The 16879-nt window shown below is 33.2% G+C and overlaps 2 protein-coding genes across 2 annotated transcripts; one reads left to right on the forward strand and one right to left on the reverse strand.

The window, feature by feature from the left end:
- Positions 1–4382: 4382 nt before the first annotated feature.
- PAAG_08777 (hypothetical protein) lies at positions 4383–5913 on the reverse strand (the record flags this gene model as incomplete). Its single annotated transcript, XM_015846622.1, has 8 exons — positions 4383–4458; positions 4549–4558; positions 4653–4710; positions 4760–5077; positions 5129–5406; positions 5483–5649; positions 5712–5737; positions 5833–5913. 8 exons carry the CDS (start codon positions 5911–5913, stop codon positions 4383–4385), a joined length of 1014 nt encoding a protein of 337 aa, XP_015701419.1.
- A 3640-nt stretch (positions 5914–9553) lies between these two features.
- On the forward strand, positions 9554–10367 carry PAAG_08780 (hypothetical protein; the record flags this gene model as incomplete). The annotated part of the gene is made up of 3 exons (XM_015846623.1): positions 9554–9718; positions 9850–9986; positions 10073–10367. 3 exons carry the CDS (start codon positions 9554–9556, stop codon positions 10365–10367), a joined length of 597 nt encoding a protein of 198 aa, XP_015701420.1.
- Between the last annotated feature and the right edge of the window lie 6512 nt (positions 10368–16879).

The raw sequence follows: 16879 nt of genomic DNA on the forward strand, positions 1-16879 counted from the left end.
TATGACTATATCCTGCGGTCCGTGCAGGAGGGATGGACACATCAGAGTAGTGGCATTCTCGCCGCCAACCCCACACTTATTTCTTAACATTTGGGGGTTTCAGGTGGACGTGCCGCTCCGAGCACAGCACGGATGACCTGCCGGCCTGCATCACGATGCGTTTGCGCCTGGGCACTGACCTCCTGTTCATCGTTGGAGATGTGGGTGTGGTTTTCATTAAAAGCGAAGAAAATGATATCTAATGCATAGCTGCTCGGATCCGCTCGATCTCCTTCAGGAATACAGAATGAGACTAGCGCTGTCGTTACTTTACCGCTCAGCCCGACTATTTCTGCTCATTTTCCGAATCATGGCTCGCAACGGGCTGTCCGACTCTAATTCAGCTGTAAGTACTTCTTGTCGTCCTCTTGAAAAATCATTATCCTCGTCGATATAGGAGAAACGCTGCTTTTTGACACATTCCGATATATGTGGTGAAATCTTCAATTTCTTTTCCGAGATCAACTTGCCGCCAAACATGTATCAATTCTGGTGTTCAGTCCTCTGGAGGTTAAGCTTTGGGCGAACCAAGATCTTGTACTATTTCTAGCATTCTGCTAATTGAAAAACCTTACCCCCACATTTTCCGAGTATCGGTTTGAGAAGATGACATAGCGAGTAACCAATAGCCTTTCGGCGAGAGAAAAAGGGTTCCAATAACAAGGACGACCGTTATAAAAATTATGGTAATTTGCTCTGCTGACCCCCCTGACAAATCCTTTTGCACAGAACAACCGATATCAGCACCCGTAAAGCAGCTGGAGCAAATGCCGGAATTGAAAATATGAAGTCGAGCTTAAAGCTTACGATTTGCCCTTGAGGGATCATTTGACCGTGTAGCCCGATCATACCTCTAGGGGCGAATAACGGCCCAAAGGTCGTTGTCAATATTACATTTCGTACATGATTATAGGGCCGTCCTAGGTAACTACCCAAGGGGATCTTTACCCTCGACGGGCGCATATTCTTTTCAGTCAGACTTGATGAAAAAGTGAATGACCATGTAAACATACAAAGAGGCTTTAAAAAAGACAGAATTACTCCGTATCTACCACATGATTGTGAAATAAAATCATCATCACCCATTTACCTACAGTAGTACATCACCATAAAAGTGAGACATTGTTGGCAAAATCACATGCAGTTGGTGTCATATAATAGCAGTGACTCTCGCTGCTCACAGAAGATTGATAGATAACAAAAACACCATCTCAACTTCGGCTGAAAATCAGAGACATCTTCACTTACCTGGGTACCTAGTAACCATAGATGTGAGATTGTTCATTGGCAATTGTTGAGTCCCTGATCGGCTTCCTTGAGTCATTCGCCGCCAAACTTCTCCTGGGACAGTCCACGCGGAATTAAGAATAGGGATAATTAAACCCCGTGCACAAGGGAGAAAATGCAAGTGGTTCTCCTGTTAACGTATCATATTGTGGCAACGTTAAACTTGTTTTTCTAGTTGATAAAAATAAAGAGATTAATAGGTCGTCGTCAAGATCGTAATGTAATTCAGACGAACAAAAAGGGGTTCCATATTTAGTGACACACAGACTATCTGGCTCTAAAGCTAAAGCTTAGTTAATTAACTAACTAACTAGTTAAAGTTAACATAATCCACCGAACGGCGGATTCTCTCCGAAAGTCATCAAATATTCAAACTATCTTCAACACATCATTTCTTCACATTTTTTCTTCAAAATGTCTTTTATCTCAAATCTTACATACAGTTGATCATAGTTGCATATAAATCAAAAAATTATAAAACAATGATTAAAGATGATACATGAAGCTATTCAAGAACATGAGATTATAAGATCATAAAGATGATATCTGAAACTTTGATGAAACTGACTTTTCAATGAGATTTTATAACAGTTTTCAAAGTCATTACTGCAGCTAAGTGATGAGAGGTCATGTATAGTTATTCAGAGAAGTTGTGAATGAGTCATAATTATAAAGTCAAAAGAATGTTTTATTTTATTAGTGATGATTCTAAAAGAAAAAAAAATATTAAGTATTTTAATATCAAAAATTAATTCTTTCTCAGAATTGAAGAATAGCTATGAGTGCTAATAATTGAATTTCTGATGTAATAGATCTACATTGACTTAAAAAGATATTTGAAATCATATTTTTAACACTATTTAATGAGCTTAAAGCAGTCATTTATTATTAAAAATTATAATAGTCATTTGACTATAGAATTTGAAAATTTTTATAAAGATAATATAATATTCTATTTTTATATATCTGCTTCTATATCTTAACTTCTTCAATCATTAGATATGAATGTTTTTAAGTCATTAAAATGCATATATGAAAAACTGATTGAAGAAATAATAATTACAGAAAATAATCATATTGACAAAGATAATTCTTTTTTTTTTTATTTATTTATATGTGAGAAGATTTTTACTAAAATAATATTTATAATAATTTTGCTAAAGCAAAAAAAATGATAAAGATTCAATATCTTCAACATTTCAAATATCTTAAATTACTCATCAGCTTGATCATAAGATTCATAAATCTTCTCGCAGATTGAAGCTATGTGTTACGGCGCAGCTGCTTGTATATGGATTAAGGTTGATCCGCCCCGCTATGCTCTGAAGGTTTGATCTGTTCCGACCTCAAACCATATTCGGTTGCTCATGTTGATCCGCTCCGATCCCAACCATCTCTGCTCCGAAGGTTGATCTGCTCCGATCCCCAACCACCTCTATATATTCGGCTGCTCGTTCATTTCACATTCTACTCCTCAGTTTAGTATTCTCGTCGCAGCTGCCTAGTTAGATAGATGAATTGAAGCTGTTGTCTTGTTATCATTTTGACTCTAGTTGAGCCATGACAATATGTCTCATCAGCAAGCTCCACCATGCTGCAGTGGCTGTGGGACTATGGAACATACTATACACAGTTGCTCCAACAAATATATTCAACTATTAAATAGTCTTAAGTTATTAATTTTTTTTAATATTTAAGTGTGTTGGTTGTTGAATACATTGAATATCTGATGATTTTCAGAAAGAATTCACTGCTCGGTTGTGGATTACATTAACTAATGTTAACTGTTAGAGGATGCCCTGGTTACCCGAAATCATGTGCACCTATGTATTTAGTAGTTGTAGCTAGCTCGCTTAGTCCCACAATGCAAAAGATAGATATCGGTCCTCTTAGATTAACTAATGTCATGCCTAGCCAAACCCAAAATCAGAAGCAGCTCCACCACTGGTATTCGACAACGACACTTGCGCCTCGGAGCTGAAACACACTTTCGAGAATGAAATAACTTATAAATGTCATACGATGGAACATAGAAAACTGCAAACGTGGTCCATCAGAAGTGGAAAACAAGTTTTAGTAAAAAACCAAATGGTCCTCAGGGATGGCAACTTCAAAATTTCAAATTCCCAGTAGTTACTTAATGTCATGTGTAATCGATCGTTGGAGAATTATTTACCGAAAAACAATAATGCAACAAACTACTGTTTTTAGGAGATTTATCATATTCAACTGGAATGTCACCGATTAAAATTTCCAGTGGCACAGGAGCACGCAGAGATGGTGCCGATATGTATTGCTAGGTAAAGGTGTTAAGTAGGTGGGGACACTGGGATTCCTGGAGGAAAAGGGTTCAAGACTCCTGGGAGAACGTTCGAGCGCAATTCCATTCCTATGAACAAATTATTAACAGACTAGTGTGTTAAATACTCACAGCAAATTGAGATATGAATAATAACCAAGACAGGACGAAGAATAACTACAATTAAGAAAACATGCCAAATAAATATGTAAATCCGAAGGTAGAGATAGATAGATAGATGTATCCGAAGTTAAGGCAAAATCTGAGACTCGAACACGGAAATGGAAAAAGAAAAAAGTAGGAGAGAAAGAAAAGAAGTGAAACAAGATTTGTGATGTCAAGTTCAAAAAGTGTCCTCCAGCAAGCAGCACACATAGAAAAAATCATGACAAAGTTTCCCTATATAGAGCCCATATACAAACCATAACTGATCATATTGCAATATCCTGCAGTTTTTCGTGGGATCACTATCCAATTCTGAAACCTATTATGAGAAAAGAGAAGTGGTGATAAACCCTGTGTCCCAAGTCTTCTGGCATTTTCATCCTCGTTTACCCCAATGGAGTGCTTCGTACACAGTAATGGTTCATCATTTAATATACCGTTCGCTCAATTTTGAAGTCCAACACGTTAGACGCCCAGACTTCGTGTATCTTCTTATCCTTATTAGGGCAGTGAAATTAAGCTATCATCTGTCTTTTTCGCCTCCCCTCCAAAAGAAAATTCAGTAAAATGCATTAGCTTTTTCCAAAGTAGTTTAGCATTCCGTGTTATCAGATACCAGTAGTGCCATAAGAGCCAAACAAGTATCACTGCCACCGTCACCGGAGTAGCTATTGCCCAGTATAGCCAGAAGTTATTTGAAACAGTAAATGTATGTTTCCCTGTCTTTTGATCAACAGCGAAATCAAAGAAGTTCATACCAAACAGAGTCTATGGAAGTAATGTTAGACAAATAATTGAACATGTTAAGTGAAAGTTCTGGTTACACATACTGATATGAAGGTTCCGGGAAGAAAAACCAAACCCACTGCAGATATAATTTTCATTGTGGCGGTATCTGTTTGCGAGACGATATTAAATCCCTAGGCCATTGTTAGCAATATTACCATGAATTCGGGAAAAAGGTCGAACCAAGTTGATTTCATTCTGGAGGCGGTCTTTCAACGATTCGGACCGTGCTTTGATAGCACGAAGTTCCTTCAAATGATAGTACAGCTGTCGTTCAATGACATCGGCTACTAACTTTGGTATTGGCCGTGAACCAGGCGTACATTCTTGGCTCACATGGCCAGTGCTCCGCTGGTGCAAAATAAACAATCCGTGTTCGTGAATGATGCTGTCCATTGTGTCTACTGCAACATCTAGAGTCTCGTTTGAGTGAATTGCATGTCGTGCAATCTCGTGAAGTTGGGGGAAATCGGGCCGGGAGCTGTGGGTTCCGTTCCGAGTCTATATTAACTTAGCAAAGCAGTGAATATTCCGTAAGGGAAATATTTCAACCTTTTCAGCGTCGCGGACTAGATTTCGTATTTTCCAGACACACTTATCGTATACCACTCTGAGTTCATTAATAAAAATAGCATGCCAAGCATACGGATCATTTGGGTCAACGGAGGATACGCGACTGTTCAATCCATCCAGCACGTTTTTGGAAAAATCGAAACAATAGATAAATGTATTCTGTTCTGCCGAGTTCCATCTGATGAACATTGTCATCTGATGCCACTTGTATTCATCCTCTGCGTTGGCTTCCTTCATCTTGAAGCAGGACCACGTATCTAGCGTTTTGTTAAACTCTTAACCTCGCAAAGGCCAAACCAGTTTCAATGGGATTTTTCTCTAGGAAATTCTTACCAAGGCTTGTGATTGAGCCATTGCTATCCAGGGTATATTTTGCATTAGAACAACCGTTCAAGTCATCCGTGGCTGTTTTCCAAAATTCTTGGGGGATCGTAAGGGTTGTCACCCAGTTCGGATTGGCCTGTATCCATTTTGCCCAGTTTTCTCTTCTGCCTCCAAAACTGTCCAAAATGCATCAGCAAGATACATTTTCGGGGACGTCCATGATAGGGGCGAGACATACACGATGCGAACCGAATTGTGGGGTTGCTGGTACCGGCGAAGTTACTTGTAGGGACCCGCAAAACATAGAGCAACCAACTAATTGGACAATGCCATTGACTACATCAATGAAATTCACCAACCTGCTTCAGCTCCTCCTCTAACGTTGACCTCCGTCTCGATGGCGGCCCATTGCCAACTATTACATCTCTGTTAACATCCATTTTGGCCAGTGGAATTGTAGTTACTTTGCGTCTCACCATTTTCTATGACATCCACATTCATGTTTTCGCTCACTTCCTGGTAACTATATATCCTGCGAAATGTTGGAAATTCATATGACACTCCGGAGGGTTCTATAACCCTAGATATAGACAAAGGGAGGAGATGTCTTCCCCCCAAATCCTGCCAGGACATTCCCAGCCTCCACGGCGGCTGAATAAACCTTCAGCGTCTGAGTGGTCGGGATTCTGGCATTCCCTTGGCCTGCAGGAAACGACCCGCGCCAGCCGCAAGTTGACTGGCACTATCTTCCTCGCCACATGTAATTGAACATCATAGAGAGCTTCTTATTAGTGAATTCTCAGCTCTCTCCCTTTAATTCGTAATCGTCTGTTAACTCGAGTGAAGGCGCTGCGGCTCTTCTGAGCATTTCGGAGACTAGACTTTAGAGCCCTGTCATCCAGCTTGATAATTCATAGGAGTCTTCGACACACTCAGAGTTGGATATGGCAACAAGGAATACGCAGCGTCGATCGTTCATGGGCCCTCAAGTTATCACAGCTAAGCACATTTTGCACGAATGCAAGTTTAAGTTAAACGCTCTGACATTTCACTTTGCGAAGTCCACTATTTCTAAGTAGAGTTAAGTCGAATTAAATCGATTTTTACAATCATCCGAGTATGCGAGATTTTGGACCGATGGCCAGGAGGAAACTCTAATCCCTCAGCACTGTCACTTCTTGTCTTCGAAATCCTAAATCTCCCATTAATAGCTCTGAAACATGGGGTTGGGTCGCAGTTGGGGGAAAAAGAAAAGCTCATCAGAGACTTTAGTCAGTTAGTGTTGCATGCAGAAAGGTGTCGCACAAGTAACTATTCGAGTAGTGGGAGCAGCTATAAATTCTCTTGATTCAACGGAATGATCCAGCTCTCTCGAGTTGCAGAGCCCCAAGGCCTTCATCAGCATAAGGAAATACGTCTCGACAACCCTTTAACTGGTCTTGTTTCAACGGCCTACTGTTCCGAAAATCTGTGGCTATTCTCATCCAACACAATAATAATAAGTTCGACCATTTTATGCAGCTTTTTTGAAGGCTGCACATGCAAAGACATTTTTCACGGTTACAATCACTCGTTCCACACACTGACCCTCGTCATAAACGCTGCTCTCCCCAGTTTTTATTTTTGACCCCGCTCTCTGGACAATTGATGCTTTGGATTCACGTTTGTAAGCTAAAAATTTTCCGCCCCTAGTTTTAAGCAAGTTCTGGACAGATGTCAGGCCTGAGGTGCAGCGACACTTCTAAGGATATATCAGGTCTTGTCAAAGACCTATAAGAGTATAACGCAACCCGAATTCCTCTTGCGGATAGCCTTGATCCTTGAGAGATTATATTAAGTCTCTCTCTAATATAGAAACACTGGTCAACTTGAATTGGCAGAGGAAAGTAGGGTTTTTTTTTTCTCATCAAACAAGATTTGGATAGTCCTTGTAGTTAATTGATGGACCAGGTGCACTTTTAAACAAAAGCTTATTGTGATTCCAAAAATAGCTGTCAGAACTAAAATATACTACACAACAAGAGAAGATTGCTTGAGCGTGTGTAGGATTCAAACTCATAATCTTCAGGCCCGAGCAGAGGTGATCCGCAAGCCTGAATGCTAACCTTATGGATGGGTTTCAATTCACTTCTCACAGCTTTTTTAACTATCCGCATTCTCCTTAGCTCCAAACCTGCATTCGTTTGCCTTGATTCGTTGTATCATCAGTTCCCTACAGCCGAAGTTCACACCGTCAAGTTATATATCATTATATCATTCTGGGCATAAGAGGTGATTCGAAATTTGCCCTCTCAAACCCGAAGTGCTTTGTTTTAGACAAACATGATGGTCCTAGAGTGCATACTCTGCGAACCGCTAATGCTCCGTTGTGAAGGTCTTCAAAAGATGGTATTCTACCGTCACAGTCTCCTGTGAAGGAATTCTCAGTTCTACGTAGACTAATCAGCCTACAAGTCACCGGCTTGCCAGCACTTGTTACGGTGCCTCCTGGCAACTCCGTGACACACAGTTGGAGAGGGAGTATTATTATGTTATTGACCAAGTCTTGGCGTTCGTTGTAGGGAAAATCTCAGGGACCTGTTTGTTATTCCATGCCAGGGCCAGCTACTGGGCAGTGCTTCATGATACTCTTTTCGACTGGACAAGAGACAGAGCAGGCGCAGCTCCTGGTGAAATATTGTTGAGGAAGAGAGTCAATTGTTGGGCAAAGGACAATTGAGGTCGACCTTGGATCACTTTCACATTTGAAGCAACCCATTGTTTGACATCTAGTTCTAGTTGCTCAGAGAGCTAAAGAATGAGTGTCAAACATTTTAACTGCCTCATGCTTTTATGCCCGTGAACTGTGCTCTGGGCTCTGTCCTTTTGTCATCTTTGATATGGACTAGAGCCTACGGAGGATAAGAATAGTAAAATAAAACAGGCAGGATGAAAAAAATATAAATAAAACAAAAGTCGATCCATGATTTAAGATCTCATCTTTTACTGACCATGCTGCCAGAATGAAGTTTTGAGCGGCAGTTAGCCTCGAATGATCAATACGACTTAGTATTCATGAGTTATAACATTTCAGTCAATTGATATACATCTGGCATGTTTGCTTAGACATTGTGAAAAAAAAAAAAAAAAAAAAAAAAAAAAAAAAAAAAGAAAAAAAGAAAAAAAAAAGGAAGACATTTCAAACCACAGTTCTTGCTAAGCAAGAATTATACAGATGTGTCGATTGCAAACTCTCCACTCCACATTCCGTAAAGATATCTCTGATATCTGTCTTGGCAAGCCTTCTAATCACGGAGAACAATGCGAGTGATTGATTTCGCGCGTCTAATCCTTGTACTTCTGCAATAACCATCCGTCACCCACGGTGGTTTTGTCACAGACTTATGGTGCGTTGTTTCTCGGTCGTCTTCTCTTGGGTTTGACATTATTGCACGCTGAGTATCGCTAACAATTTTCGACCGTTTATTAATATCATTCTTGCTCTAGCTTTGGAAGAAATGTGGGCCTTAGTCTTTCGCCTTTCTAAGAGCCCAATCCATGAAGCTAAGGACGAGGGAGCTGATTATGAAATGCCCCGATGTTGGACTAAAAAAAAAAATTAGACATGTTTTCTTGAGTTTTCCCGTCTTCTTCCCGCTCAGGGGTACGAGAATCCTTGCCAGTGGGATTGAAAATAGCATTGCCGTTATTAATGCAGGTTACCCTGAGAGAAGTCGTCCCAAAATATCAACTGACTAGAGTGCAGTGCATTTCCCACTTCCTCACCCGAATTAGCTGCGGTGGAATATCAGTCCATGATGAATAGACCTGTGAAGTTGCGGGAACGGATCGCTCCGAAGAGATGCTGCTTTTCGGAAACTCCAGATATATCAAAGAGGAAAAGGAGCTTCCTTGAAAGCCTTGAAGTTCTACGATCCATCTCATATACAGACCATACATCCTGTTGAACGGCAGCACTGCGCATTTTCCATCACTTTTTCCTTCTCTTTTTTGCTTTATTCTTTTTCATTTTTCATTTTCTCTTTTCCTTTTCTCATTTCCCTTCTCACTGGATACCCATCTAAGCACTTAGTAGCCGCAATGTTGCTTCCATTTGCTAAACTATTGACACTGACGCTCGCCTTTGTCAGTGCCACCGCCGCCATCCCAGTTGAGAACCAAAGTCCAGAAAAGAAACAGCTGGAAACACGAGCCAAAAAAGATCTAAAGGGCAAAATGGTCATTGCCTGCTTGGCCGTTTCTGCAGTAAGTTCTTCTTCCGTTATCATTTATATCACACGTGTTATTATCTCCACCCGTTACAACTTGGCACTAAAAAGTGTGTATATTCAGAAGCGAGCCAAAGATTTCAACAAGTATAAGACCCTTACTTGGAGGGAAAAACGCGACAACAACACCTACAGCAGACAGGGCCTGACGTTTGGCCTGACGTTTACACCACACCCATAAAGGAACAAGTAAAAGCCCGTAAAGGCGAATGGAAGGTTCTTTCTCCTTCCAAAACCACCTGGAAGTTTTCTTTTAGAGATAGATATTACACATATACCCCGTAGTTTCATAGATATCAGACATGCTTATATTTTTGGGTTTTTTTCACAGGTATTGTGTAGTCCAAGCTGAGAAAGCTGCGATGGAACGCGTGGCGAAGTTCTGGGTACCGCAAAAACGCGAACATAAACGCCTCTGGGAGAAAACCAATAACAATCCGTACCTCTGGTACCAAGGCGAGCAGTCGATAATCAGTTACAGTGTCAGCAAGGAACCTTCGTGGATGGCCTTTTCGACCTTGCGCTTGTCCATTGTAGCTAAAAAGTATGACACCAGGGAAAAGAAACCTCGCGTCGATAGGAATACCGTCCAGATGTGCATCCCTGCATGGCTGATGAATCAGTAGGGTGGAGAAATGGGTATTACGGCTGCATGCGCTGAGAGCATGAGTCAGCTGGCGCATGAGAAGGTTAATTATGATGATTGGCATTCAAATATAAAAGCAAACAGGCTATAGGAGGTTTTGATATCTTATCTTTGCTGTTTCTCCTTAGCTATGAATTCTATCATAGACGACTTCACCTTGCCCCTTGCTGATTGATTTCTGTGTTTTCTTGTCTTAAGTTTTTGAATTTTTGTCAGTTGTATAATATGTCTTATTATAGTACATTTGAACTGGATTAACAATTGCCCTATAGAGTCAATAAACAACCGGATACATGGGTTTTTTTTAACCGGTCATCACTTGGACGAGAATGTAGTTACTAGTTACTTCGACAACTAAATTGATTCAAAGGAGAGAAGAGGGCGCGGCAATTGGTTCGGAATGCTCGGCATGCTGAGTAATGCATGTTACCAACGTAAACATAGAAGAAAATGACTGAATGGCAAGCTTGATCAAATGCAAAGGTTGCTAACTACGAGAATGACTAACCGTGCCACGCGCACTCACCATAAAGAAAATATCACTGTAAAGAAAATCTATTTGTTGTCTTTTTGTTGTATATTTATCACCAATCTTCAAGAACTAATAACCACCACCATGTCTAATAATATTAAATATTCGGAAGATCAGATTCAGATGGCATTAGACATCATAAAATCAAAATCAAATTTAAAAATCACAGATGTGGTATGAGAATTCAAAATTCTATATAGAACTCTATATGAACATGTTAAAGAAAAAAGATCAAAAAATATAAGAGCTCTGATCAATTAAATATTGAGTGACCATCAGAAGAAAGTGATCAAGAAGTGAATTCATCAATTGAATAAAAACTTTTATTCTTCTACATTTGAACATATTGAAGCTGCTGTGAATTAAATGCTAAATTATTATTATATTAATTCTGATACTTTTCTTTCTACTATAAGCAAGATGTAAATATATCAATTCATCAAATATATATTAGATTATAAAAGAATTAAGTAAAAATCTATGAATTTAAAATAAATATCAAATAAGAATATAAACTTTATTATCAATTGATTTAATTAATATAAATTTAATTTCAATCAGTATAAATTTTATATTAATGAAATTGTATTTGAATTCTCATTTCATATATATTATCTACTATATTCTTTTGATAATTGTCTTTCTAGCAATATAAGTATTATTATACAAAAGTAGTTAATAAGACTATTTGATATAAATATGAGCAATATAATAAAAGACTATTTTTTACTAATCTAGAGAGTACTTGTTATTAAATCTTCAAATTTATCATCATCAAAGCTGAATTTATTAAGATTCATATGATTGCTAGATAATTGAAATTCTAATAATATTTTTTTTTTAAAATTTAGTCAATTTTAGAAATTTTGATTTAAGAATGCTCTTATTTGAAAACTTTTATTAAAATTGATCAGCCTCTCAATTTTTATACTATTCAGATAAGATTTAAAGAATTGATTATTAAAAATATATTTTTCTTTATAAAGTAAATATTCATCAATAATTTTTATTATCAACCTATAATACTTAATTTAAAAAGTATGAAAATTGAACGAATAAAAGATTGATTAAGTTAAAATAATTCAGACAGTTTTTAAAAGTTTTTATCAACTCATTATTGAGAAAAGATATATCTGAACTCTTTGAAATCTCTGTTAATTTTGATTTTCTTTCTGTTATATCAAATATTTTGTCATATTATTTTTATCAAAGTTTGCCTATATATAGTAGAAAAGATACCTATGAAAAGTGAAAAGCACATGATTCAATGTCCCTGCATTTAACCTTTGTAAACTATGAGCTAAAGATTAAAACTAGCTAAGTATAATCAAAAATAAAGGTAAATTAAAATTAATTATATATTTATAAAATATTTTACAGAATTGAGCATTAACTAATTCTTTAATAAGCTTAATAGAGTTTAGTTAAAACTTCGTTAAAATTAACTGAAGCTTTAACTAAATCTGATTAAGCTTCAGTAGAAAAAGTTGTTTAGTGAAATCTGTGAATTTCTCTTATAATATTAGTTTTCTTGATTTCTCTTCAAAAAGTCAGAAAAATCTTACTTAAATTCAACTTTTTCTTTGATAAAGAAAAATATAGATATTGATTCTATATCTATTTTGAAAAATTGAGTTGCACACTAGTTGTATAAGGAAAATTTTTTTTAATATAGATAGAATTAATTACTTTTTAATAATTTTTCTATAAAAAATTATATTTTCTTATTAGTTTTTCTATTAAAAACTAGTATTTCTTTTCTGACTTAATCAGAATTGAAATCATTAATTTTCTATCTCTTCTGTATCTCAAGAAGTGTTTATAAAGATTTTATTAATTGATTTTAAAATTTGATCTCAGTTTATTAGATTCTCTTAAAAAATCTAGTCTAGTTATTAAACTAATAGTAAAATCAGAAAGATTTTATCAAAGTTTATTAAATTAAAAATATAAATCTATAGATAAAAGTTAAAATATAAAAAAAATACTTTCTATATCTGAAACAGAGAAAGAGACTCAGAAAAAAACTAATCAAAAACTCTCTGAATAAGAGATTAAAAAAGAAAATAAAAGAGATAAATTGATAAATCAAACTAAACAACTTAATAATCTATAGCTTATAGCATTTATCTTAAAAAAATCAAGTATATAAAAAGGAAAATTAAAAGATTATTAATCTTTTAATTTTATTATCAAAGTAAATTTAAAAAATTATTAAATTTAAAGTGAATATGACTAGCTTAATCATATATATTCTATTTTAGTATCAAACTAGTCAAGCTAAATAAAAAACTCTTACTCAAAATAAATCAAAAGTAGCATAAAGTGTAGTTAAAAAGTCTATTTTTACATAAATAGCTACTGTTATAACTCAATTAGAGTCAGAATGATAATAAAACAATAGCTTTAATTTATCTATCTAACTAAGCAGCTGCAATGAGAATATTAAACTAAGAATTAAAATGAAGAATGAATAAGCAGCTGAATATATAGATGATTGAAAATCAGATCAGATCAATCTTTAAAGTAAATATGATTGAGAATCAAATCAGATCAATACGAGTAACTGAATATAATTGAAATTAGATTAGATCAATCATTAAAGTGTAGTAAGATGAATCAATCTTAATTTATATACAAGCAATTGTGCTATAATATTACTTTTTAATTTAAAAAAGTACTTACTTTCAAGTAGCTATATTAGAAGCAAGAAAAGAGTAAAATGAAAATTCATTAAGCTTATCAGTAGACTAACTGTTTTGATCATTCTTCATTATATACTTATAGATTTTCTTTCATATCTTACTAACATCAGAGTTATCATCAGATTCTTGCTTAAAGACTAGAATTTTTTTGACAATTTAATAGTAATAGAACTTAAAAGAATATGAATGAAAATGATAATCTTTAACTCAATGATTATAAGATTGACAGTGTATACAATAGCCTTTTTGATGAAATTTTTCCTGTTGAGAGGATGAAATTAACAAAGCATGTGATAAAAAATCATTTAAAAAATCAAAAGTATTAACTTAAATCTGATTGAGATTTATAGAGTTATGATATTTATGATGATCAGGGTGATTAGAGTAATCAGAGTGAGTCAGACTATTGAAGTGAGCTGAGCTGTTAAATGATTAGAGTAAGTCAAATACTCAATTAGATCAGCTAAGAAGTATATAGCAAGAATAAATAAAAGGAACTAGAAGCTAATTACAGGATAACATATAGAAATTTTTTATAGATCTGAAGGAGGTTTAGCTGAGTTAGACAATTTTAAATTAATATACTAAGGTCTTAATGAAATTAAGATATTTTTAAAGAATTTAGCTAATTTTGAGCTTTGATCTCATAGAGAATATATTCAAATTTAGTAATATAGACTGCTAAGAACTTGATTGAGGTCTAACAGAGATAATTTCAGATAAGTCAAAATTAAGATCAAGATTAAGAGCTATTGATTTTGATGAAGCTTTTTGATAGCACTTTTAAATTTCTGATAAATGATAGCAAGAAAAGCTTTTAAAATAAAGATAAGAAAGGCAAAAATTAATAAAGATTTTGAGCACTCAGCACAGTCACAAACACTAAAAAGCTCATATAAATATAGATATAGACATAGATATAGATATAGATATAAATATAAATATAAATTTCAGTATTCAACATAGTCACAATCACTAAGAAGCTCATACAAATACAAATATAAATATACAAATATAGATCTACTACTAAATTTTTAAAGCTTTTTAAGAAAGAAAAGTTTAGTATTATATCATAACTCAACTAGAGTCAGAATGATAATAAAATAATAGCTTCAATTTATCTATTTAACTATATAGCTGTAATGAGAATACTAAACTGAAAATTAAAATGAAGAATAAATAAGTAGCTGAATATATAGATGATTGAGAATTAGATTAGATTAACATGAGTAATTGAATATGATTGAGGTTAAAACATATCAATCTTTATAGTATAGCAGAGTAGATCAATCTTAATTCATATATAAGCAGCTGCACTATAACAGCTACTACTTCTATTTCTACTTCTGCTCAATTAGTATCTTTGAAAATCTTAAAGAAAAAGAAGAGCTTAAAATCAGAAAAAAAAAAAGCTTTAAAATAAGAAAAGCTAAATCAGTTAAAAAAATAATATTTTATTCTAAAGCTCTCAAATAAAGAGGTAATAAATTAACTTTAGAGCTTAAAAATAATTTTTAAATTAAGAAATAAGTTAAATTAAAATCTGCTCTCAGTAGTAATAAATAAAAAAACAATCTCTATAATTAATATCTATTTTATAAGAAACTCTATAATAATTATTATATTATTTGAATTCTCAGCTAACTTTTTTATTGAAAAAGAGAATGAATAAAAATCTCTATTGAAAAAAATTACAGATAGAGATTAAATTAAATAAAGATAAAAAATAAAAAAAATCAGTTATTTATAATATTCTCAATAATATTTTTAATAATAAAAAAGTTATAATAGTACTGAAGAAAAAGATAGAAAATTATAATTTTATTATTCAACTGAAGAAAAATTTTATTTGATTAAATAAATCCGATATTAAATAAAAGAATGAAGTAGAATTAGTACTGATTATAATTGAGTTTTTAGAGTAAATAAAAATCTTATTATTTTTTATAACTGATCAAATTCTAAAAACTTTTAAGTATATTGATTTTAAATTTATAGTCAAGACTTATATTTAATACTAAAAATATTAAAAATAAGGTTACTTTATAGGAGCTGCAAATATTCTATAGTATATGAAATTTATACAAAAAATTATAGCACAATAAATTATTTTTATATTATATATAATATGAAAAATAAATTATATTCTCATATCATAATTAAATATAAGAACTGTAAAGAAAATTATATATCAATAATTTCAATTTACTTTTTTTATTCAAAGAATAAAAAAAATAAAGTTTTAAAAGATAATTAAAAAAATAAAATAGTCTCTAATAAAAGTAAAGCAAATTCTTAGTCAAGAAATAGAACTAAAAGAAGAAATTCTCAAGTAGAGAGATTATCAGAAAGCAAGTCTTTAGTAAAAACTAAATAAACTGTCAATTTAACTACTTTATAAAAATATTAACTCTTAGATCTTAGAAATTAATTCTTATAGAAGTTGTTGTAATTATTAATAATAGTGAATTACAATATTAAAATAAAAAAATTTTATTTATATAATTAGTTAAATATTTATTAAAATAAAAAAAATAAAAAAAGTAAAAATTTTTTTCTAAAATTATATTATTATAAAATAATATAAAAAGAAGTAATATTTCTATTTATTTTTATATAAATATAACTTTTATTCAGAAAATTAATTTTATTTTAATATAAGAAGAAAATTTAGATACTAAATATCAATTTCAAATTTTATATTTTAATTATTATTATTTTTTATCAGAGAAAATTAAAATCAAATTTAGAGTAATAATATACTTTAAAAGAGTTTAAAATATTAATTTAATTTAAAATATAATATAATTTCAGATTCTAATATTCTAATTAATAATATTATAGATAAATTTAATTAAATTGAATTTATTTAGCTAGTTAATATCTATAATGAAAAATCTTTACAAGAAGATGATAGTAGCTAAACAGTAAATAGAGCTCTTTTTGTCTTATCAATAAACAAAAGATCAATCATAAATAAAGATTTCAATATTTATTACTTATAATGAAGTAATAACTACGCTCAACCTATAATATCAGATAAATTAATAAATTAACTGATATTAAAAGAATTTAAATTAATTAATGAATCTGACAAAAAAATATACTATAAGTAAAATCTATTAAAAAAGTCAATTATAGATCTAACCTTTTTATATAAAAAAACTATATAAGAAAAAAATATGAAATTGATTTATTAATTCAGAAAAAGTATCAAAATCAAATCATAAAGTCATTCAATTCAATATATAATTA

This window comes from Paracoccidioides lutzii (assembly GCF_000150705.2).
Source record: "Paracoccidioides lutzii Pb01 unplaced genomic scaffold supercont2.46, whole genome shotgun sequence".
NCBI lineage: Eukaryota > Fungi > Ascomycota > Eurotiomycetes > Onygenales > Ajellomycetaceae > Paracoccidioides > Paracoccidioides lutzii.